We start from the raw sequence: 24531 nt of genomic DNA, 5'->3' as shown, positions 1-24531 counted from the left end.
TTTAACAGTATATGTGTAAACAAAAACAGATTTGTGCTATCAGCTGAAAACTGCACCTGAACTTCATTTCAGTGTATTTACAGCATGGAGGACTTTAACAGGTACTGTAATAATATATGACACTACACAAAGAGGAAAGAGGAAACCTGTGGAGCAGATCAATATCTCAACATATCTAACACTGTTAGATTGATTTAAGATAGATACGCTTAATCAATTAACAATCATTAACAACAGAAACTTTCATGTCTTACTCTGGATGGAAAAGGGCACAGATAAGACGTGAGTCATGTCGATTTTATTATTGCAGTAAAAACTTTTTAAAGTACAAAATTATACAAAATGGTTATTAGGTTCAAAAATCAACAGATTTCTTTGTCACGTTTGAGAGAAAGTTATCAAAAACAGATCTCAGGGCGAGAGATATAATAATAGTAGATATATTGATAAAAGTTATGTTTATGGTTTATTTTGGAAAGTACCACAGTAAAACTGGAAATACTGCACAAAAAGCTCTGTTGAATGTGATTTAAAGGCTAATTTAAGATAATCTAGGCCATTTTCTAAACTTGTGACCCATACATGAGCAGACACGAACCATTTACATATTTATCTGCTGTGTGCGATCTGTGTGTAAGCAGCGCTCGCAATGAAAGGGGCCCCAGTTTAATGTAACTGGAAACATCAGACACAAAAACAAGCTGTGAATCTTCCCACTGCATATTCAAACTTTGTTTGAAGACGTCACAGCGAGTAGTGACATTTTATCGGTGGTGTACAACCAGCTTCACCACCCTGAACTCCAGCATCAGATTCTGTTTTGAAGAGTTAACTGTGACGCATTAAGCTTTAAAAAAATAAAATAAAAAAATCTTTGGTTTACCAACACCGGGGTTTGGGGTTTGCACATTAAACTGTTTCTTTAATGTGCAACTTGATGACGTCAAGGCACCGATCAGCTGTTTTAAATCAAACTGTGGATAAAACCAGTATTTATATAGACATGAAACCACAAAATATCAATTATTATTATCTATTTAGACTCTTCTATAAACCTTCACACCGAATAATAAATTAAAGACTCATCCCACCTGATTTTATAAAAAATACATTTCCTTTTTTAACTTGAAAACATTCCTTGTCCTTGACTTGGTTGCATAAATCTTATTTTTTAACACCTTTATCTTCCATCATACATTCTTGTCATTATTGCTTCTGTGTTGCGTAACGTAGAAATTTCCTTTTCTGTGTTTTCTTTCATTTTTTTAAACAGATTTCCAAGAGAAACATGTCGGAAAGACGCTGAATAAAAATAAATTTTCTTGATTAGAAATAAAGCTTGATTGTCAGACACACAATACTGAAAGCAAATGCATGATTTTCCTATAATTTCTGAGAATTATCTGGTATAATATCTGATAAACTGGTTTTAAAATGAGGTATAAATCATCTGAGCAGTGTTTTTCAGGCACTTAAATGTGTCCCGTGTGTTCGCAGAAAAATAAAAAACCTGCACTGAACACGGTGGATGGAGCTGTAGTGTGTGCACAGTGCGATAAACCTGCCGAACACAGGCAGACATGGTTGATTTTCCTACATTGAACAGCTCAGACAACGTTTCTACTACAGATTAGTCACTACACAGCCACTGCAGTCCACTTCTCCTGCTGTTTATGGGGTAGAAATGTGCTTTTTTTTTTTTTGTTTGCTGGCAGGAGTCGCAGATAAAATCAAACAGCAGGGGGATGCTAAGTCTGGTCTCAAGCAGCCACTGGAGGACATTCTGGTGCAATACTGAACTAGAATAACTGGATCTAAACATGATCATGTGCAGTACAGCAGGCTGGAATAGACCTGACCTCAACACTGAGGCACATTTTAGAAAATCTGGTGCCTCTTTGTAATGAGAAATACTTTATAAATTGTTTATAAAATAAGCCATGGTTGGGAAAAATCCTTCTAAATGCAGACTGATGAGACTGTTCAGTATGAATCCACCTTCAACAGACTCTAACCTCCCATGATCCTGCGCAGAATAGTGGCTATAAATGATGGATAGTTTATATACAAAAAGCACTGAAGAGCTATTTAAAAAGACAAATTATGAGATAAACATCTGCACATTTCCTTTCTGTAAAACAATAATTCTTCATTTTTGGACCAATAATAAAACTATTAACCCTTAAAATATAAAGTACGTCTCATTACACTGTGGCACTAAATCAAACACAAAGAGGACAAATTCTTTCAGCACAGAGAAGTTGTAAAAAATATCGTACAGTAAGAATAAAAGTCCATGACGTCCATGGATGGTCCCACAACGCTGAATCCTGCTGTAATTTCCTCTGAGCCACTGAGAAGAAGAAGCTTTATTTGGTCTCTCTTCGCCCTGTGACGCTGCCAAAGTGCTAACTGCTGATACAGCCTTCAAGATAGGAAAAATAAAATGCTTTAAAAAGACACTTAAGGTACAAAAATGGACGCATCTTCTGTAACATGGCTTCACTGGTTATGTCCTCTGTACAAAGTCGCGCTGTGCTTCTGGACTCCCAGGGGTTAACAAAGTCTGGGTCGTCTGTAAACATGATGACACTTGTTTCCTCTCCCTTCTGTGGTAGCTCCTGCTGAGACAATAAATCACCCTGTCACTGTTTCTAGTTTCAGAAACGTCTTGCATGAGGCATGTTTCACATCAACGCTCATGATCCTGACACCCATCAAAGGTGGCTACACGTTTTGCTGCAGTTCCCTTTGGTTAACTCCTACAAAATAAAACGCTTGGAGCAAAAATCATGTGTTTTTCAAACCACTTTGTGGGAGGATTTTTAAAAAATCTTTGACGTGAAGCTCTGTGGAAAGCCAGAGCAAGTTCTTCTCTGTGACTTCCTGCTCCCAGATTTTCTCCAAACACCGTCCTAAAGCCGACCCGCTGCGTGTAGAAACAGTAACAGTATTGTATCAGTCCGTGATAGTCCTGTACATCTGAAGCGACGTCACCTGCACGTCCGGGACCTTGACGTTCTGGGGGCGTCCGGTCGGGCTGTACCCGGCCGACCGTCCCATGGGACTGAAGCCTGTGGTGGCGCGACCCGTGTGGGCGAAACCCGAAGATCGCGACACGGCCGGGCGCCGCAGGTACCGGCCCGACATCACCAGGTCCCCGTAGCCCTGCGCGTGTGAGAAGGCGTAGCCTGAACGGCGGGAGCTGGTACGGCGGATGCGGGTCGGTCGAGGAGGAGTGGGAAGCTTCGCTTTGGCCTGTCTCACCTTGAACATCACCTGAAAGTTCAAGCAGACAGTGACAAATATTAGCAGCTCCTAAAATCACTAAAGGTAACTTAAAAATGTGATAATTCTCCGGCAAGTTCTGGTGACTCGATTTCTAGGCAGATTTACAGATGTTTATATGCAATGAACATCAGGATATAATGATCCTCAGAGAGTGAAAGTCACACTGACATGTGAGGTGGTAAATGTGGAGCAGTACCTTGTCGTTGATGGTGGGGCAGAGCTGAATCAACAGGAAGCGGTAGGTAACCACAGGAAGGACACACAGGGTGGAGGTGAGGAGGATCGTCAGCCAGATGTTCGGCTGGTTCAGAGAGTTTCGGGCTGTTCCTGGATAAACACACACGTGTACAGCTTTGTGTTTGTACATTTGAGAGTCTGTTTACTGACTTCAGTCATTCATGAGCTGTCTGATTTTAAACAAACAAAAAATACAGTTTTTACTGACTTCTGGCACAGACTGACACCAATATTAAAATTCAAAAATGAGCAAAAATATCAGAGTTTTGTTAAAACACTTCAAAATATAGTGAAAATATATGCAGTCGCTTTCTTAAGTGAACCTGAACCTGCAGCTCAGTTCGTTTTAATGTGATGGAGGAAACAGCTTCTGCCATATGAACAGTTTGACAGAAAATTCCCTCCTAAAAAACATACTCGATAAATGTTTCTTTTGGATCTCGAGCTTGTTCAAACCTCTCTGCTGGGAAAATGTGACGAGGAAGATGAGAGAGTTTCTAACATGTTGATGCAGTAAATGTTGCTAAGAGTTCAAATACTCTTCTTAGAATTAGACCTGAATCAACGAATCCATCCAACTGTTAATCACCGATTCATTTAGTAATTCATAAAGAAAAAAATGCCCAAAAAGTCCCAGTTCCAGGCTCCTGAACTGTGAGGATTTGCTTTTCTTTTTCTTATGAGAGTATTAAATATTTTTAGGTTTTTCACTGTTGGTCAGAAAACATCTCAAGACATCACCTCTGGCTTTAGGGAACTGTTGTTTTAGGAGATTTTTCACCGTTTTCTGACATTTATTTTTTTATTTATTTCTGACAGGCTGGTGTGTGGTTTAGTCGTAAACCAGATATTTTGCCTGTGCAAACACACCGAGCTAAATTCAGACACTGTATTTGTATAATTGTAAAATATGAGCATGGAAATGTACACAGAATTTATTTGAATGCTCACCTATGAAAGAGAAGGCTGATGGCAACATGAGGAACATGCCGTTACTGTACATGGCGAACGTGACCGCAAAGTACATGGCGAGGCTGCCCAGAACGAAGAAAGTGTTCACCGCCGTCCAGTACGCCATCTCAAACCCCAACTGTGAAGACACAGAGAAAACATTTATTTTTATTCTACGGCTGATTTAGAAAAATGTAGATGACAAGATGAGGGTTCCTCGTACCTGGATGCTGACGGCGAACAGCAGACACGTCTGGGTCAGGAGGGCGAAGGACTGGTAGTCGGCGACGTCCTTCCCGTCGTCCCTCACGGTGTCGTGCATGGCGGCGTAGGGGAGGAAGAAGAGCACCAAGGAGCTGTAGCAGCTGTGGAGGGCGCACTTGAAGAAGGACCTCTTGCTGAAGTACAGGTTGAGCTGACCGGGGACGTAGAGCTGAGGATGCTGCATGCTCCAGGCGTCGTTCACATCCTGACCAGCAGGTGGAGACAAAGACATCAAGTTTCTGTGTGCTCTTTTTATTTTCTGTGACCTTAAGCTTCATGTTTTTGGTCGTCTGACTCTTCTCTGTCTTGAGACATAAATGCAGATACTCAGCCTCATAGTTACCTGATCAAACAGACTCATTCCCAGGACCGGTAGTGCTGTGTACACCAGATTGTAAAGTGTTATGAACCACTCATCGTACACTGTCTGAAAAGCAAAGACAACAACTCGGTCAATCTTAATTTTCTTTCATTATGATTTTCAAACAAACTAATGCTCTATTTGTACCTGTAAGTCTTTTGAATTTCCATCTTTTCCCTACCACTTCCTCTCTGCAGTAAAACGACCACGTAAAAGCACAAAATGTGACTTGACCAGCTGCAGAACAAAAACTAGAACCAATGCCTCGCCGTTGTATGCCTTTGCTGACCAGACCAGCTGCAGTTAATGCGTTTTGTGAGGTCACAGTGACCTCTGACCTTTTTTTTTTTAATCACCAAAATCTAAACAATTCATCTTTGAGTCCAAGTGAACGTTTGTGCCAGACTTGATGAGATTTCATCAAGGTTTTCTTGAGATAGATAGATCAAAAGAAAATCCAAGAACATTAGAAGTGGGTTCAGTGCAGCGTCAGATTGTCTGGTAAACTGTATATTTTAATGGAAGGACTGTGTTTGTCCTTCAAAGCATTTGTGTGCATGTTTGAAGGTGTGGCACGGACCATAAATGTTATGTGTGAGGAGTGAAAATTTGTGGATTTTTGTACCCTTTTCTTTCTTTCTTTCTTTCCTCCACATCCACCCACATCTCCTCCTTCCCTCACTCCCCCCCTCCACCTCTTAATTCTCTCACCTGTGCAGAGAAGCCGCAGAAGAAGGCGTACCAGAAGTGGACGAAGGTGAAGGTGAAGTTCTTGTAGAAGAAGTAGCGCAGGAACTTGCACATGCGCAGGTAAGACCAGCGGCCGTGCACGAGCAGGAGGCGCTGCAGGAAGCGAAACTGGGCGAAGGAGTAGTCGCTGGACAGCACAGCCTGCATGCCCTCCTGACCTGAAATGCCGACGCCTATGTGAGCCGCTGGGTTCGACAAAGAGAAGAGGAAGAAAAGGGAACTTGAATGCATCTGCATCAAAGATCAAAAACTCTCTCATGGGCACAGGTTTCAAGCAGCTGCAGAGCAACAGCACCCTCTGCTGCTAAGCAGTTTACATGTACAGAAAACAAAGTTACTGATTTCCTGACCGGAGCTCTGACTGAAACACAGCTGAACAGTGTAAATCACCCATGATCCCCTGCTCCTGCAGCAGGAAGTGCTGTCGCTGTGACTGCATATCATCCCAGAGTTTTGTTAAAGCAGCTGTTTCATCAACAGTTTATGATGATATAAAACAGAAAACAAACTAAAGCTGTTCATTATGAAAGTAATTTCTGTTTTATGCACATGTTAATAAGCTTGAACACCTTTAAGAAGGAGCAGGAACATCTCATGAAGCTGTCTGCTGATGGTACCTTTGATCATGCTCACATCGTTGGCTCCATCTCCTATGGCGAGCGTGACCACCTGCTTGTACTTCTTGACCAGCTCGACCACCTGAGCCTTCTGCAGAGGAGTGACCCTGCAGCAGATCACCGATTTACACATGCACGCCGTCCTCAGGAACTCCAGCTCCATGCTGCGCTCCAGGGCGTACGCCTGAGGGACCGCGGGAGAAAAATGGGAAAGAGAGAAAAGGCAGGAATCACATTTATGTTTCTGCAGTATCAGAATATCACTTTTCTCCTGAGAAGTTTTAGTAATAAGCAAGACAAGGCATGAAAGAAAGTTACAGGATAAATACGACGTACCAGACTGTGGCCGCTGATAACCAGGCCGTACTCTCCATTAACCACCTCGTCTGTGATCGCTTTCACACCTTTAACCGAAGTCCTTTCCGACAGAAACGATGAATCCGCTGCATCCGGTTTCATGGAGGTTCTGGCATTTCTGCTCCACAAGAAAATAAAAACCACATTAATGCGTGGAAACGTTTTACATTCGATTGCTGCTCAGTTACTCACGTTCACTAAAACTGATACAGTTTTCTAAGAACTTGCTCTGACCTCAGTTCCTCTCTGACGTCCTCAGGAGAGTTCCCCGAGATGATAAAGATCTCATTCATCTCCTCTCGCAGTAAGTTACATGAGTAACCGATGTTTTCTGCTGTTTCTAAACACAAATAAACAACAATATTAATAACTGGAAAATAAGCATAGATATGAAATGCAGAGCAAAAACAATGAGTTTGTATATAAAATGTCAGAAAATAGTGAAAAAAATGCTTGTTTTAATTTCGCACAGCCCAAGCTGACTTCCTCAGATGTCGTGTTTTGCCTGAGCAACAGTCCAGGGCCCAAAGACGTTCAGTTTAATGTCATATCTAACAAAGAAAAGCATAAAATCCTCACATTTGAGAAGCTGGTGCCAGCAAATGTTGGGACTTCTGCTTGAAGCAACATTATGTAACATTATATAACCTTAAAATAACAGCTTCAGAATCATTTTTATGGTATGCACCTGTTCTTGCTCTATGTAACTCTGGTTTTTCAGGTACGATCTCCCTCTAACTAAGTGATTATCAGCAGCTTAAACTGCTGGAATCAGACCCAGTGAGTTCATGAGTAATGCAGAACTGTAGATCAGTGAAAAAGACTTAGAAGTCATTAAAACCAGCGTTCAGTTCTGATATCCAGCCAGGAAACTTTGAAAATATAAAGATTTCTAAATGGAGTTTGGTGTGTTGTTATATTTGAGGTTACATACCTTGCTTGTCACCGGTTAAAACCCAAATTTTGATGTCGGCTTTGGACAGCTGCTCAATAGTCTGAGGTACTCCGTCTTGTAACTTGTCCTCTATGGCTGTAGCTCCAAGCAGCTGGACACACATTCAGAGACGTCATCAATATGCAATGTTTTTGAGAAAAATTATTTTTCCTCATTTATTTATTTTTTGCTCCTACCAGCAGATCCTTCTCTATCTCCTCATACAGCTGGTCCAGTTTGCTCTCCCGGTCGTCCAGCGCGGTGCTAGCCTCATGGTGGCGCTGTTTCCACTGGTCGAAATACTCCTCGTCCAGATCCTTGTAGGCCAGCGCCAGCGTCCGCAGACCCTCCCCGGCAAACTCCTGTAGGATGGACACATGGATGAACACTGCACATGTAGGTTCACACATGTCAACACACCAAACACGTCCTGGAAAAATAGGTCAAACACGAGTATAAAGTTTGTGATCCAGGGAATAAACTCCAAGAGGAGAGAAGACAAACAGACAAACAGGAAATAAGCTGTTTATATTTTCTGCAGCGGGAATAAGAGGCAATAAAAGGAAGAATAAATAAAAGGATGAGAGAAGGAGAGAGGATGGAGGTAACACAAACACAAAAGACTGGCAACTATTGCGATAACTGAATAATCGGTTGAATCACTTTTAAACCTACAGCCTTTGTCTGGTTTCTGTACTGTTTCTGTTGATCTGTGTTTCTCTCTTCATTTTAACTCTATTGATTGATTTGCATCTTTATAGATCAAACCTTGTTTTACTGCATTTGCGTTTGCAGTAGTTTCTGTTGTTTTATTGTTGTTATTTCTTACATTAAGGTGCTCTGTGGTGACGTCCATCAGCTTGCTGCAGGACTGATGCAGCCTCTCGTAGATGATTGTGTCTGCGCCTTTACAGAAGAGAGAGAGTTTCCCCTCCGGACTCCGAACTATAAACACAAGTACAACCACACACATGCATGAGAAACCAGAGAGACCACAGTTTGGTTCAGCAAAAACAAAAAAGTCTCTAGTACTTTTACATCAGTCTATATTCCCAGCTTGTTGTTTTCAGTGGATTATATACCTATGACGGACATCCTCTTGCGGATGTTGTTGAAATCCAGGATGGCCAGGAGTTCGTAGCTGCGCTGCTGTCCCATTTCCACGATGGAAACGCTGTCCGGTGTACGAGAGCGGAAGACAAAGCCAAAGTTTCTGGCTGCTGTTACCAGCGCTCCCTCATCTGGAGACTGGGCTTGGTAGAAAAGGTCACCTGGAGGAGGAAAAAGGTTATTTTAGTTAGCGTTTTTTGTACTTCCTGACACTCCCTCCTTTTTCAATCCTTTTCTCAAACGCTCACCTTCTGTCTTCTCCTCAGCCATGACGGTGTGGCAGAGGGCCAGCAGCCTGAAGAAGGCATGGACCTCTGGGTTCTCCAGCTTCACCGCCTCCACCAGGGCGTGGTCGTGGAACACGAAGCGGGGGTCAGCCAGAGGGTTGAAGGAGAAGTCCACCCTCCCTGTGGGCTGGAGAGACAACAGAAGCCTTCTCATGTAACCGTTTCCACCTCCTGAGTCAAGTGTGCAGCAGTAAGATGAAGATAAAGTGATGCTCACCTCTATTCTCTGGCCTGTGTAGTCGTACACATCTCCTGCAAAGAGGAAGAGAGGAATGAATCAACCTCATTCCAAAATGCTGAGGAGCATTTACTATTGAATGATTATATTTATATATTTTTAAATGTATATACAGCTTTTTTCATTAAATTCTTTATGGATTCGTGACCACAACCACAGGGGACCTAAGCATGTTCCCTGAGGAGCTCCTCATAAGGAGTTAAAAGATAACTAACTTTTTAACTTGGCCAGTTTCTGGGTGTAAATGATTGATAGAGACAGAAATCCTCAAGAATGGTGTACCTGACCACCGCTAACTGATGCAATCCAACTGGGCATTTGTGTCAAAGTACGTCCACTAAAGTGCTTATTTTTGCCACTCACAGACTCAGATTGTTGTCATACAACATTATGGATAGCATTTCTGCAGAGATAGACCTTTTTATTAAAGAGTAAGATCCTTTTTGTTTAACCAGAAACATCACCATATATAAGTACCAGACTCCATTGACAAAAACACTAATTTTACTTTGCAAAATCTCATCTCAATCTGTTAGTTTGTTTGCGTTACTGTGTGGTATTTTTACTTATCTAAAGGACCCGAGTAGATCTTCCACCACTGAAATTCACACAATAACACAGACTAACTAACCGACTGAGGCAATGGTATTCCAGCAGCTCACTTGTTTTGCCTGGTAAAATTTGTGTTTTTGTCAATGGAATCTGGTAAAACAAGCCTCAGGTTCAAACTACTGGCTATATCCTTTAATGAGCTCAGATAGTGTGTTTGCAAACCTACTACTTTGTTTTGGTAAGGAACTCAGAAGAGCCTTACTTTATTTGTTTGTATTTTAGAACCCTTAAGAACCCCTTATCTCCACTTTTCTAATAAAATCACAGGGTAACGTCTTGAATCTTACCATAGGATTTGCCGTTGATGGAGCACTTGTTGAAGGTCATGATATTCTGCGTTAGCGTCCCTGTTTTGTCACTGAAGACATATTTGATTTGGCCCAGCTCCTCGTTCAGGGTGGTGGTCCGAGCCTCAGCGGGGGTGTCGTTGCGAGCGTAGTACATCTTCCTGTCCCAGTCGATGTAGAAGCTGTTCCCCAGCCGAATAATCTCCACACTGCCAAAGATGTGGATACGGGAATAGATTAAAAGTAGATATAATGTTGTTATTTATACATTTTGATGACTTCACACACATTACCTAACATAGAGAGAGATGGGCACCACGGTGTTGAGGATGATGACGTAGGACCAGAATGTGAGGAAGGCGGAGAAAGCAGCATCATTGCCATCTTGCCTCGGCAGGAAGACTGTGAACTGTGAGCCCTCCCTCACCTCCCAGAACCAGTTTCCTATCGCCAGGACGGTGCACATGATGGCCAGGAAACCAAAAATCTGCAGGGAGAAGGACAAAAAACTGATTAACAGCTTTTTTTTAACACTCTTAACAACAGTATAATCTAAGTAATTAATGATGTGTCAGTAATATTTATAAATTTAACACAAAATGTGGAAAGAAGTTAACATTTTAGCACCAGTTCCCTCATCCCAAAGTCAGTGGGTTTTGGTTAAATGCCTGAGATAAGAGATTTGACAAAATCCGTCAGAAAATACCTCACGTGTGATTTTTAAAGTTTTTGGTGGTTGCTAAAGAGTGTTTAAATGAGACTGCAGAGGTTGTTGGGGACGCTAACATAAAAACAGATCTACTCACCAGTCCACCTTTACAGCTTCATTGTGTTTCCACTCTCAATTGCTACTCTATCTATACTGTCTGCTGCCGTTAACACCAAAATTCCCCTTCTCTGGGGATCAATAGTGTTATCTTGTCTTATCTTACGTCGTGACCTGAAAATATGCAGCTTAATTGATCTAATTACAAAAATAATAATGTTGCCCTGGACTCACACAGAGGACGAGGACATTCATCAGACGGTCTATACTGGTCCTCTTGAACGTGCTCTTCCCGCAGTTCTGCATCAGCTTTGTCTCTGGACCTGCAGGAGAATCAGAAACAAGCCTCAAGTGACGTCCTCTCTTAATATGATTTACAGTTTTTCTGCTTGTTTTCCACGTCCGCAAAACTTCCTCCCCACCTCCAAACAGCACCAGTCCGAAGCACCACTCGGTGTTCCTCAGGGTGCAGCCTCGCAGCAGGATCTTCTCGTTGTCCAGCGAGTATTTCTGCCCGGCGAACGTCAGCGTTCCCGTGAAACGGTCGAGGCGGTTGTTGGGGGGTTCGCAGCGTACCTCGCCTTGAGGGAGAGAGAGTAGGTTTGAGGTGATGCACAGAATAACAAACCCACTGTTAAAGCCTATATGATCGATCATTGCACGTTTACCGTTGAAGTCTGCCAGTTTTTCGATGTCGTCTCCGAGGTCTCCCGTCACCGGCAGGGCCTGCCTCACCTTCAGGTTAGTTTCACTGAGGAGGACGAGGAGGAAGAAAGAGGAGGTTGGCAGTGAAAGAGAAGATGGAGGAGGAAGGGAAGAAGAGAAGCAGAAACAAACAATGATAAAAAGGACGAACAGCAAAAATGAAAGAATAAGAGCATCAACACCTGAAACAAGGACACAAGTTGTAAACTCAAATAAAGAGACTAACCCGTCCAGCTCTGCTGTCTCGATGTACACCAGGTTGAGTGGTTCACTGCTGGAGAGCAACAGGAGGTCAGCCTGAAATCACAGTGGGTTTTACTTATTTATTTATTCATATATTTATCACTGTGTCAATCTAATGAACAAATCACATATAAAGAAAACCCTGACCTGGCCTCATAGTGTGTATGAGAGATGTGTCTGTTTGCTTATTCGCCATACTAATGGTACTAAATATGAGGGTACACTTATACTGTTGATCTATGATCAATAACTGAGACAAATGCAGTGATTTCTGGCAATAATAACACAATATTCTATCAAATAATCCCTGCAATAGTTTACAGTAAAACCTCTCTCATGCAGACAGCTTTGTAAAGGAAGTACACACACAATCTTCAAGGTCTTGGTTAGAAAAACATGATGCTTTACTTTCTTTGTGCACACATATTTAAAAAAACACTGACAGTAAGGTGAACAATTTGCCATTAAATTCAAAGATGATGGTTTTAAAAAAAACTGTAAACCCACAGGAAGAAAATAAATACATGAAGACGACAAAGAGGGAACAAAAGCACAACAAAATGCAAAAAAAAATGCATGTAACTATGGTGAAATTTGTTGGGGAACAATCTACTCACGGTGACAAACTGGTTGTTTTCCAGCTTGATGATGTCTCCCACCTGGACGTCCATCCATTTCTCGCTGCGTAGCCTGACAGGAAACAGGCTGGTGAGTGGATGTTTGAACAGTGTGTGTGTGTGTGTGTGTGTGTGTGTGTGTGTGATGTTCAGAGAAATCGTACTCTTTTCCCTTTTGTTTGAGGACTGTCTGAGGGGCCATAAATACGCACAGGACACCAAGGTCATCCTAATATTAGTGACTCTCCTTCACTGCGTGTTCCTGCCAGTTTCCTGTATTGTCTGACTCTGCCAAGAAAAACTGGCTGCTGCACAAATATTTGATGCTGTTTAGGGTTTTATATTTCATGCTGGGTCTTCAAACTGAAGCAGTAGACACTGTTTACTTTAACCTCGTTCACGTTAGCTTGTTAATACTACGTGTGTAAACATCTGTCAAAAACTCGTGACTTGAGAAGGAAACTTCAAAATCTTACAGACAAGACATATGACTGGAACAGGGAGTGTGATGACCTGATTTTCACATTTCATAGAATAAATGATTCAGAAACTAATTTAGAACTAGAGGTGATGACTTGCCTCACAATCTCCCCTTCTGTTCCTGAGCTATGGCGTTTGACCTTCTGGATAGTTTGCTGTTCTTCATCTTTCATCTGTTTATCCTGTTAGATGTTTGTGAGTGAATTCTTAAGTTGTGGTTACTTTTGGGCCAAGGTGACCTTGACCTTTGACCTCTGACCACCAAATTCTACTCTGTTCATCCTTGAGTCTAAGTGAATGCTTGTGCCAAATTTAAAGAAATTCCTTCAAGGTGTTACTGAGATATTGCGTTCATGAGAATGGGACGGACGAATGGGAAACATGACGTCTCCGTCCTTCATTTAAGGATAAAAACATGATTTTAGGTTTTTGCTTTTTCATTGAAAAACAACTTTTGAATGAGATTAATATTGGACCCACACCTGTGCCACACAATGTTTGTTCTCCAGGTCCGACACACGCCAAATCAGTTGGTGTACAGGAAGAAAACAGCTGCTTCCTGTGGTGCCCTAAACCAAGGACATGGAGCTACTTCCCAACAAAAAACAAGAGCGCAATCAGGACGAAACAAAAACACCACGTGTAGGCAAATATGTTTTTACCCAGGGCAAAAAAACAGTTGGTGCTTTACGCGGAAATCGTGTTGGGATCTTATACTAATGTTAATCATGACATGTTCACACATTCTGTCCTCGTTGAACTATGTCGGTACAACTGGTTGATAATAGCTTGTCAATTCATCAGTTCTTTGTCCCTTTTATTAGACGATCACTTTAGACATTTTATGCATGAAGGGATGCGTGTGTGAAAATCCTAGGAGGTGAGGAATTCCAGAAATATTCAAACCAACAATCACAGCACAGTCAAAGTCACTGAGCTCACGTTTTTCCTCATTCTGATGTTTGATGTTTGAACATTAACTGAGGCTCCTGACCCGTATCAGCATGAGCTTTTTCACTGCTCTGCTGCCTCTTAATTGGCACATTGGTTACATGCATGAATAAGCAGGCGTGAAGGTGTTCCTAACAAAGCGCTCATGAGTACATCTTAGTTATTGTTTGTTATTTTTCCAACAGAATTCTACATCTGGCAACAGAGACAGGCTTTGAAACAGCATTTCACCTTCACTTAGGAAGATAAACTTTAATACCTTTAATATTCTTTAATAAATAAAGAAAAGCACTTTTTTCTACTCAGTTGACACTGAAGCCGAGGTCAAATAGTCCTTTTTGCTTTGGAAGGTTCTTAACTAAGAGAAATGATCTGGAAATATCTCAGTGGCAGCCATGATAAGAGCTGGTCGAACTCTTAAAATGATACTGAAAGGATCCTCAGTGCTTCCTATCTTATCTTCTCCTGCTTCCTTTATGGAGGGAAAAGAAAATGCCACCCCCCAGTTCCTTGAAGCAGCAGCATTTAAAGCGACACACCATCATAGTTTTGTAGCGGCAGACCTACGCACAAGCAGACGCAACAAAGATCCTGTTTTATGGTTGTGACACGATCCAAAACTTCTGAAAATCCTTCTTCTTCAGATCTTTCTTCTTTTTCTGATCCAATTAGGAATGAAGAAGGTTTTCTTTTTCTAATTCCTTATCAGTTCTCCTTTGCGTCTTTTCTTGTGATGTTTTCCATCGAGGGCAAGGAAAAGTGGTTAGGGAAGGAGATTTTTTTTTACTATTCGACCACAGCCTCAGACAATCCCGCTGGATATTTTCAACCTTTTTATGTATATACTCATTGTATACTCACATATTTTGACTCATTTGTTTATTCCTTGTGTGGGGAATAACCTAAACTCTCTCTAGTATAGCACCAGGAAGCAGCTGCAGGATGGTGACCAGCGCTTGTTTTGTATCCTGTTGACCTGATGTCTGCTATTTGAAATATGCGAGGTATGTTTGATTTCTATGTGGGACCTGATGGATGCCGTATGTACGCTTTATTCCACCATGACAGCTGAAACAAGTACATAAGAGGACTCTGCACACTTACTTTCTATCAATAAGGACTTGAGCTTTTCGGTTGTTGACTTGATTGTCGCTCCTGTGACGGTTCTGGAAAGAAGCAGCACACACACAGTGAGTCATGAGATGTCACAAGAGACTAATAGATAGCGCTATCATTTTTCTTACTGAAGCACTAATGTGTGGGAGACGACGTCAGAGAGATATTCAGCTGAATTTGACCTTCAATTTTTTTTAGAAACCTCTATTTCCCTTCCCACCACTGATGAGTTTCGATCATCATCAGGACGCCTCTTTTGTCTTATTTTTATCTTTAGCTATCGCTCACAGTCAGTGTTAAAAAACTCAGGTGGCGTCTTCTTATTCTCTGTTATTTCTGGGGCTATTTTAACATTTTTACAGGTTTTAACAGACGAAGTCACTGCTTCACCACTTAATTTGCTATTTTACTCCCGTCAAAATGTTGAACCACAATCAAGAGTAAAAATACAGGATTGACAGATGTTACATACAGTGTAAAAGAAAATTAACTTGTTATTCCTGTGTCAAACTCAAGTCTAGTCTGAGTCTTACCTTGTTCAAGTTAGTTTCAGTTTTCACCTTTTACATTATTTGTTGACACCTAATCACAACCTGTGAGCTGATTTAAAAATAAAATGTGGTGTGGAACAACCCATTCGGTTTTGGTTGCTGTCCTAATTTATAACACAGCTGGTATCTCCTTAAGACAAAACAAGAAAAGAATAATTTCTGAACAAGTTAAATTATTAACAAATCTACAAAGAAGAAAAGAGTTAGAGTTCAGTCAGCATAAATTTGTGTTGCATAAATTTTTATTTTTTTCTGCTTCCTCCTTCGTTAAGCATCTCGTGGAGCATCAAAATCATGTTGCATTATCTTGACTCAGGGTTTGGAGCCACATAACTGGATAATTATTTCTTTCTAATTGTATAATCAATGGAAAATAAAACTTGGTGATTCAGCTTAATATTAATGATACCGAAATTAAATCTTCAGACCTAAAATTTAAGGACCAGTGTGTAGGATTTAGTGGCATTTAAAGGTAAGAACACAGATTGCAACCAACTGAATACAGGCGTCAGAGAGTCTACGGTGGCTGTCAGGTGACAAAATGCCCTAAATTACTACATCAAATGAAATGGTTTGTTTATATAGATATATTTAGATGACATATTTAGTTGTTAATCTCTAAATCCATAGGTAATAGCTGACATGTGCTCTCTCCTTTCTTCCTCTTTGTCTTCAATCAAATAAAAAAGTGAAAGGCATTTAATTTGTCTGTTCTGGGCTACTGCAGAAACATGGCAGACTCCACGTAAGAGGTCCCGCATGTAGATATAAATAGATCATTGTAAGCTAATGAAAACACAATTATTAGTTTTAGGTGATTATACACTGATAAAAACAAACTTATGTATATTATATTCCATTACATTACACACTGGTCACAGAAAATATTCATAATCACTAATAATCAATAATATTTTTCTGTTTTTTTGGTCTATTTTTTTGTGATCACAGGTTTTAACTGAATAGGTTTAGTTACCAAATCTACACTTCTACACTGCTGCAGTTCAGTGGGCGGTAGCTTGTAAAACGGTCCTTTCTCAGCAGCTTTCTCAACAGCAGAAACAGTTAGTTCTGCATTTGTTTTGCAGGGTCGGTCTTGTATTTCTGTGTACCTGCTAAGATCAAATCAAGCCTGAACCTGAAAAGAACAGATGGGCACCGGCGACGACCATGAGGACCGTTCAGGACAGGCACCGCTGCATTAACAAAAACACTGTTGTTCTCCTCGAGCTAATGTTTAACCCATTACATCAGTCATTTCCTCTCAGTAGTTTGGCATTAGGTTATTGGGTGCCACTCACACATGCACACACATCGACAGCTGAAAAGAAAGCTCATTTTCCTTTCATTGTTTTAAAGGTACATTTTGTTCGGCCTGGGTTCTCATATTGATGAAAGAAAAAGAAAACAGTTTTAATTTTCCTGACTAACTCCCACTGAAGGTCAGCTGTGAAATACAGCGCTGTAGGTGTGAGTCTAGAAAGAGGGGAAATTTTTTATTACTTCATCAGATTTAACACCCAGATGACTTCATTTTTTGTCACTAAACCGAAATGTGTCACAACATTTTTACAAATCTGTCTGATGACACAGTTGAGCAATAATTTCAAAGTAGGGACACAATTCCTCATCAAAAAACTGTGAAGGGTAGTATCCTAGTTTTAGAAGTTTAGGTTTCTATTTATGAAAATGCTTCTTGAAATAATGGAAACAAAAAGCAGCCTGAGGCCGCCTGAGGTTAAAATGTGCTCGAATCAACAATCAACAAGAACAAATGTGTGTTGTCACACACAACAACGTGACACAGGTTACTCAAAGTGAGATCACAGGTGTCAAGTGTTCTGCTCGCGATAGTGAAAAAGCTTTTCCCACAGTCAGAAAGCAACATAGCTGTACACAGAGACATCAGCTGGTTTCATCACGATAAAAAATAACAAAGACTGGAACTTTTTCTCTGTGCTAGCTTCTACCTACATCGTCTCACTTTCAGCCCGATTTGTAAGACGCGCCTTTATTTTGAAATTCCCCAGGCACGACTTTCTCCACCTGAGGGTTGACACCTCCAAACAAAATATGAGCGATGAAGAAAAAATTGACCTCCATGTTAGCAGTGGTAACGATGACAAGTCAGATGCCTATTTTTATTAAAAGAGAAGATTCATTTAAATGTCTGGTTGAGCTCAGGGATAAAAATGTCAAATGATATTTTAGTTTGTGATTTGATATGAATGAAAGTAATTGTGTTAACTCAGCAGATGATATCGTCTCATATCGATTGCTGGCTCCTGAATCGAAATGAAATCGTATCATAGCAGACTTTGTGATATCTGCAAATCATTGTCCATTGAATCTCGTGATTTACACCTCTACAGTAGATCCAGATTGAGGATAGTTTTGTGCTAAGTGCCTTCTAGTTTGTTTCCTGTACTTATTACCTCCAAAAACAAAATGTGTTGTAAGTTTTGAATGTGCTTACAATGTCGTCGGTGGCATCCTTGGCAGCAGTGACTGATAGCACGAGGACCAGAGGCACAACAGTGGTGAACCAGGACAGAGAGGAGATTTCAGGAATCACCTGAAGAACACAGACATATAGAGAGCACTATCCTCAGTTCACTGCAGGTTATTTATGCATGTAATAGCAGAGGGGAAATCTAAATTGTGCATGTGAGACAGAAAGTCTGCAAGACTTGGACCAAAAGAGAAGTAGTTGAAATGAAAACATAAAAGAAAGCATACACATGAGAACAGAAATTATAACATGTGGACTCAAAGGGAACAGTACACGATCAGTGTACGTATAAATAACAGGTATAAATGTTAAATAAAAATATTTCTGAACGGAAAGAAGGTGGTGAGCCGTGGGTGTATCTTCAAAGACAAAATGAAAAGTGTTTTTGCATTATATTGATGAGGATAAACATGAAGACAGACGTAAAATCTCTGAAGATTAAGAACTAAACTTTTTAATCCTTATAATGTGAAACAGACAACTTTAATTATCATTATGTCTACAAAGGAGGTTTAGTTCAATCCCATCTTGGTTTGCCTGCCTTTGTTTGTTATCAGATATGTTTTCCACTTGATTTCAATGAAGTTTGGTTTATAAATTAACACATGGAACAAGGTAGAGTTGATTAGTTTTTGGTGTAACTTTAAAGTTGTTCCTGTTGCTTTATTAAATGTACAAGACTTAAGATGAATTGTATTAGCTGCTGTGATGTGGTCTCAAGCTCTGGTAGACTCTAATGCATAAATAGGCAAAACAGAGATTCATTTATATGGGAAAAAAGCATGAAGATGTTGTTTGTCATTAATTTAAAACTGCTGCAGTGCTCCAGCATGAAGCAGCAACCGCAGACAACTCTGTGGTGCCTTGCGACTGTTTTGCACATGATGAGGCAATTTCCTGTACTGGATATTACACTTCCTTAATCTCAATGCGCTTGATTCGTCCATATCCTGTTTAGCTGACGCACAGCCTCGCTGTGAGAACTGTGGACGTGTTGTGCTGAATCGTATGTATGTGTGATAGAGATTCTCACAGCTCAGTCTTCACCTGTTCATCTGGTCACCAGAGAAAACTAGGAATACTTTCATTTTATTTCATTTGAATTTATTTGTTTTAAAAAAGCCCACACTTAAAAAGCACTGAATTCAGTTCCCTCAAGGTTATTAAAAAGTCTTTAATATTTTTTTCTTGCCTGTCACAGACAGTATCATTAGTTCTAAATTTTTATGTATATATGTTTCGTCTATAAACTACAAGTGGTGCAGGATGAGTTTTGAGAGCTTTTTTTGTCCTGTTTCAGTTAATGTTGATTGATTAATGACATTTTTAAGAATTAATCTTAAATGCAGCTGGAAAGTTCTGACAAAAATGGCAAATAAATGTCAATAAATTCACGTACTTAATAATTTTAGGTCTAATTTTAGGCCTTAGAGTGTTATTTTCCATGATTATCTGACTGTTATGGTCATAAAAAATATTAAATTCAATCAGTCAACTAACTGATTAGTCACCTAATGATTTTAGTGGGCTATTAGAGAGCGGGCTGGTTTAAATAATTAAACTACCATGTATACTCGGGGTCAACAGAAAAACTCACAAATCTTCTCATAATATTCTTTTCTTGTGTCAAACATTCAGTGTGTTGTCAAATAACCCAAGAGAAACAAGTCTAATTTGCATTTCGTTATCTGACACATTTCGAATGTTTGCATGAAATTTGTTTGACAGTTGGATGGAGGTGTTGTGCATGTGTGTGTGTGTTTGTTTCCCTCACCTGGAGCACCAGCAGAAACAGGAAGTAAGCATTTGCAATCCTCTGGAATTGCTCAAACAGGTTGAGAGGTAGGAAGGTGAAGAGGTTGTACTTGGAGGTCTTGATGGCGTTCGTCTGGAGGAGGTGTAAAGGGAGCAAGGAGGGTTAATGTTGCAAAACAATGGCTTTCAAGATATTTGGGGGTTCTTTAGATTGAACAGAATTATGTGAATTATGAGAAATTCAAACGTACTTATTGGTTATCATTTGTTGTTAAAGGAACCTAAAAATTAGGTAGTGGTTTCTTGTGTGTAGGAGGTAAACATGCTGAGTAAGTTTTGTGTGACTGAGGCTACATAACCAACAGGAAACAAAAACAATGTGATCAAAGTACAAGAAGAAAGCAGAAACATTTACATTTACATTTCTATCGCTGTGATTTATTGTTCTTGCTATCACTGTACATCTTACAATAGATGTTACAATTTAATGGGTTCACAAATTAGTTAATAGTAAATACTTGACAGGATGTTGAGGATGTAATGAGGTATTTTCTCAGAGAAAAAAAAGGCAGAGAAAAAGATGTAGTTTTAAGAGAATAACCAAAACATTACAACATAATGTTTGCTAGTGTTGACTTTTGACCTGGTAAACATGAGGTCGGATTTTCTGTTATAATCAAGGTTCCTCCCAAATGACAGCTACCTGAAAGTGTGATGATCATATACACATTCCCACTAAACATACTGTATTGCTTAATAATGTAATGTAATAATTTTAGTAATTAATTTAGGATCTAGGATTTTTAGGCATCATAAAGGTTCAAAAATAAAAAGATATTTTATATGTTTCAGCATTAAGATAACTTAAGCTAATGCTGTACTAAGATACATTTAAAGGGCACATAGCTAACATTAGCAACACTACCCTATTATCAACCCAACATCAGCTAATGGGGAATTAGCCTAACAAAATGTTAGCAGGGCTATGCTACCACTAACTAAACAACCCACACAGCAAACTTGTAATTTTAAGTAACAATACCATCTCTACCATTTTTTAAAACTTGATACAAATGAGCAAAAGATTGAGGCTAACATTGCATAAGCAATCTAACATTAGCTAACTGGGCTAAGAGTTAGCATGACTGCAAGCTAGTTAATTTTAATCAATCTCTAATATCAAATAACTTTTTGTAAGTAATTGTTAAATAATGTATTTCAGAAATTAATTTAGGGGTTAAAAGTTAAAACAAAGCTATATTTATCAGATTAACCAAAATATTTTCTGCTAGTACATCAAAAATACTATTAGAACAGCAACCAGATTGCCAGGCATAAACAGACTACCACCATGTTGAGTTAGTCTGCGTGTAAAGCACCTTGTGTTGCTTTATGAAATGCGTATGAATCCATAAAACCTTTGTAGGCTGTTTTATGGAAATGTGGCCTGTGCATCCGGGATGATAAGAGACATTCATAGTGAGGTATAGCATTCATGGCTTGAGCAAATATTTGCCTGTGTCTATGGTCCTTTGGATATTCAAAGGCCAAATTGTCATGTAACTGTAGGTGTTTGGCTGCAGATGGACGGACGGACAGATGCCAGATAAGGGTTTTTTGGTGGATCTACAGCCACCCAGCTCTGGTGCTGTTGTTGTCTGGCTAACCCTGACATCTGACCTTTGACCTCTCTGTGGCTGAGTGCACTAATTTCTACTTTAAGGGAGAAATAACTATAATATTCAGTTTTTGTTTTCGAGAGGCTGATTTACATCATTTTGTGATGCTGTGGATTGTGTAGAGAGGAGTAATATTTACTTTACCCGCAGTGATATAAATAGAGCAGGAAATAATAAAACAAAGTAGAATAAAACTCATTCTTAAGTAGCTTATCTCCTTTGTTTTCATCATATGTGCATTTTTGTGATGATGATTGTTCTAGCAGATAAGCAATATACAAATTGTACAGTGGCTGAGAGATAAACTGAATAAACTGCAGCTTGAGAAAACAGAGAAAACTTCTACAAGCACAGACAACAGAAGTGTTTCCAGGGGACACAAAAAGGGCGATGCACCCGGCTGCCAACCGCCAATCAAACCGAGAGAAGAAAGGATTGAATTGTTGCCATAATTCAGATATTATTGTAGACATCTGCTGCTAAGCTAGCCTTGGCCTTTAGCTTATTATTAGCCTGTCAATTCGAATAATCTGATGAATCGGACGTTGCATTTTTGTGTCCGCTGGAAACATTTAAGCCTGTGAGGAAGAGTTTGAACTGAAAGAGTTTTGAGAATTTCTTGGAAGTGGTTGTTCATTTTCCTGGGAACACTTCTCTGTGTAAACAAAAACTCTCAGTGGATGTATCTGTATCTACTCTACAATGTTGGGGTTAAATAGAAGTGCAGAAAAACCTAGGAAGCAGCTTTGGGATCCTCCAAAAATATCCTTAAAGAGATCACTCAGAATGGGAAAATGCTTCGTTAAGACTCTCGGGGGGGTTGTTGTGTTATGTGAAGAGTTCTTTGCAGATGTTTTGACTTTATGAGTGTAATCTGGTGGGAGGCCTTCGCTCTGTGCCAGGTGGTTCTTATCAGGAGGCTGGAGGCTCTGGCCAGCTGCTGGACTGTGACTCCCACGTCACTTTATCACCGAAACTCCTCATTGATGACAACCGCACCGCAGGCCGATGATTTTGTCCTGGTTGTAAATATTTAAATCAGTGACTGCACAGTCACTGGTTTAAATAAACAAGCAGGGAAAAGGAGTGTTTACAGCCTATTTGGAATTTTCCATGAGTTTTAGGAAAAACAGGATATTAAAGGATTAAGACTTTCTATATTTTCATGTTAAAATTCTTACTATTTTTCTCCTTGTGATATTGTTTTATAGTTTAATATTTCATTTGTTGATCTGTCTTTTAGCTCTGCTGTTTCAATATTGATTTAGTTTTTTTCCACCTTTCTCCTCAATTTGTTACTTTCATTTTCTTATAAAGCAACACCTGTTTTGAAAAGAGATCTATCAATAAAGTTTATTATTTTTCACAACATCAATTTGTCATTTCAACATTCAATTTATTTTTTAACAATTAATTATTACCTGATTTTCCTTTGGTAGTATATTACAATGATTTATTTACAATTTCCTTTTTTCATTTTACATTCATCCCTTTCATGTAACTGTTTGTTCAGTTCAAGTTGAATGGTTCTTTGCTATTCTTTCTTGTAATGGAATCATTTCAAGCGACAAAATGTGCGGTTACAAAGATATCACAGGTTAATATTTTTGACCTTGAGAGTCACAAACTGAGGAGAACAAGTTTACCCAGCAGCAGTGACTTCAACTCTTTTGACTCTGGCTGACGTCCAGTCTCCTGATAACGTCCAGACACAGCAACAAGACACACCCCGAGGGACAGAGTTTCTGAACTGACAAGATGTGGTGGTAAACTGTTTTGTCTGAAAGGTACATGAGCTGTATCCGCTGTAAATCCCCCTGTCTATTTTAGGAAGCAGCACAATGGGACCTTAAATCGATGGCTGGGTGTCTGAAAAATAGATGCACACATTAACACTTACTGCATATCTAAAGGAGAGGTTGTATTCTCTGTCGTTGGCACGGATTTTCCTCTCCAGCTCTGAAATCACAAGACAGAAATTACAATTATTAATTTATATGAGCTTATAAGCATCTACTGATATCAAGTTTTATCCAAAGCACATCAGAGTACAGGTGTTTAATAGGAGCCTAGACCCAGAGGAGGAAGGGCAGAAAAAGCATCTTAGACTTTATAAAGGAATTTTACTTTTTACGTTTTTATTTGTTGGAGACAAAAATATGCACTGATGTAAACTTAAATTATTAAAAAAAATAGTGAAAGTAAGAGAGAAAATCAACTGAGTTGTAAAAAGCAATAAAAAGTAATAGTCGTTGATCACAGTTTTAGTGTGGCATGAATCACTTTTCCTGTGTGAACACATAATATATTAAAAGGCTGCTGTTCTCTTTTATGAGCACTTATATAAAGTTTAATATAACTTGATAACCAAAGGACATTATCTACGTCAAACTGCGTCTACTAAAGTTCTTGTTTTTGTTCAGATTGTTATTATAAGTGTCTGACAACATTATGAACAGGATTCCTACAGAGATAGAGCTTTTTATTTAAGAGTAAGATCCTTTTTCTTTAACCAGAAACATCGCTATATCTCGTTACCAGACTCCATTGACAAAAACAGTAATTTTACAGAGGAAATATTTTTTTTCCTATCAATCATTTACACCCAAAAAACGTGGGAAAATAAGGCCAGGGTTAAGAAATAAGTCACTGGAGTTATTGTTTAATATCTCTAAGTACTGCAGTGCCACCTGACAGGAGGCACAAGGACAGCTACTGTTTCCAAGGTACTTGAGTTTTCATTACACTGGTCAAGGCTTACCTCTCTCTTTCTTCCTGACACAGTCCAGGCCAAAGAAAGACATCTTGTCGTCCTCCTTCTGCTATCTGTCCATCATAACCAGCCTGTGAAGAAAAAGAA

General features: G+C 39.7%; 1 protein-coding gene across 4 annotated transcripts in view; it reads right to left on the bottom strand.

Moving 5' to 3' along the window:
* Positions 1–283: 283 nt before the first annotated feature.
* The window catches only part of LOC108878453 (phospholipid-transporting ATPase ID), a 35287-nt gene continuing 11039 nt past the window's right edge, over positions 284–24531 (bottom strand). For all 4 annotated transcript variants that reach the window (XM_018669176.2, XM_018669175.2, XM_018669174.2 and 1 more), the window contains 27 exons: positions 24433–24515; positions 23572–23630; positions 20012–20125; positions 18202–18300; positions 15163–15224; positions 12628–12700; positions 11994–12064; positions 11731–11813; positions 11485–11643; positions 11297–11385; positions 10590–10783; positions 10297–10505; positions 9377–9411; positions 9121–9286; positions 8845–9033; positions 8592–8707; positions 7960–8124; positions 7763–7874; positions 7063–7168; positions 6808–6946; positions 6472–6655; positions 5816–6039; positions 5087–5170; positions 4703–4948; positions 4480–4618; positions 3488–3618; positions 284–3279 (listed from right to left, as the gene is read on the bottom strand). In XM_018669176.2, coding sequence (XP_018524692.1) covers positions 2959–3279; positions 3488–3618; positions 4480–4618; positions 4703–4948; positions 5087–5170; positions 5816–6039; positions 6472–6655; positions 6808–6946; positions 7063–7168; positions 7763–7874; positions 7960–8124; positions 8592–8707; positions 8845–9033; positions 9121–9286; positions 9377–9411; positions 10297–10505; positions 10590–10783; positions 11297–11385; positions 11485–11643; positions 11731–11813; positions 11994–12064; positions 12628–12700; positions 15163–15224; positions 18202–18300; positions 20012–20125; positions 23572–23630; positions 24433–24475 — 3612 coding nt within the window. In that variant the 5' untranslated portion in view covers positions 24476–24515 and the 3' untranslated portion in view covers positions 284–2958. The remainder of the gene's footprint in view (positions 3280–3487; positions 3619–4479; positions 4619–4702; positions 4949–5086; positions 5171–5815; positions 6040–6471; positions 6656–6807; positions 6947–7062; positions 7169–7762; positions 7875–7959; positions 8125–8591; positions 8708–8844; positions 9034–9120; positions 9287–9376; positions 9412–10296; positions 10506–10589; positions 10784–11296; positions 11386–11484; positions 11644–11730; positions 11814–11993; positions 12065–12627; positions 12701–15162; positions 15225–18201; positions 18301–20011; positions 20126–23571; positions 23631–24432; positions 24516–24531) is intronic.

This window comes from Lates calcarifer, linkage group LG13, assembly GCF_001640805.2.
Source record: "Lates calcarifer isolate ASB-BC8 linkage group LG13, TLL_Latcal_v3, whole genome shotgun sequence".
NCBI lineage: Eukaryota > Metazoa > Chordata > Actinopteri > Centropomidae > Lates > Lates calcarifer.
The sequence above is the reverse complement of the archived record's forward strand: the minus strand, read 5'-3'. Positions and strand labels throughout refer to the sequence as shown.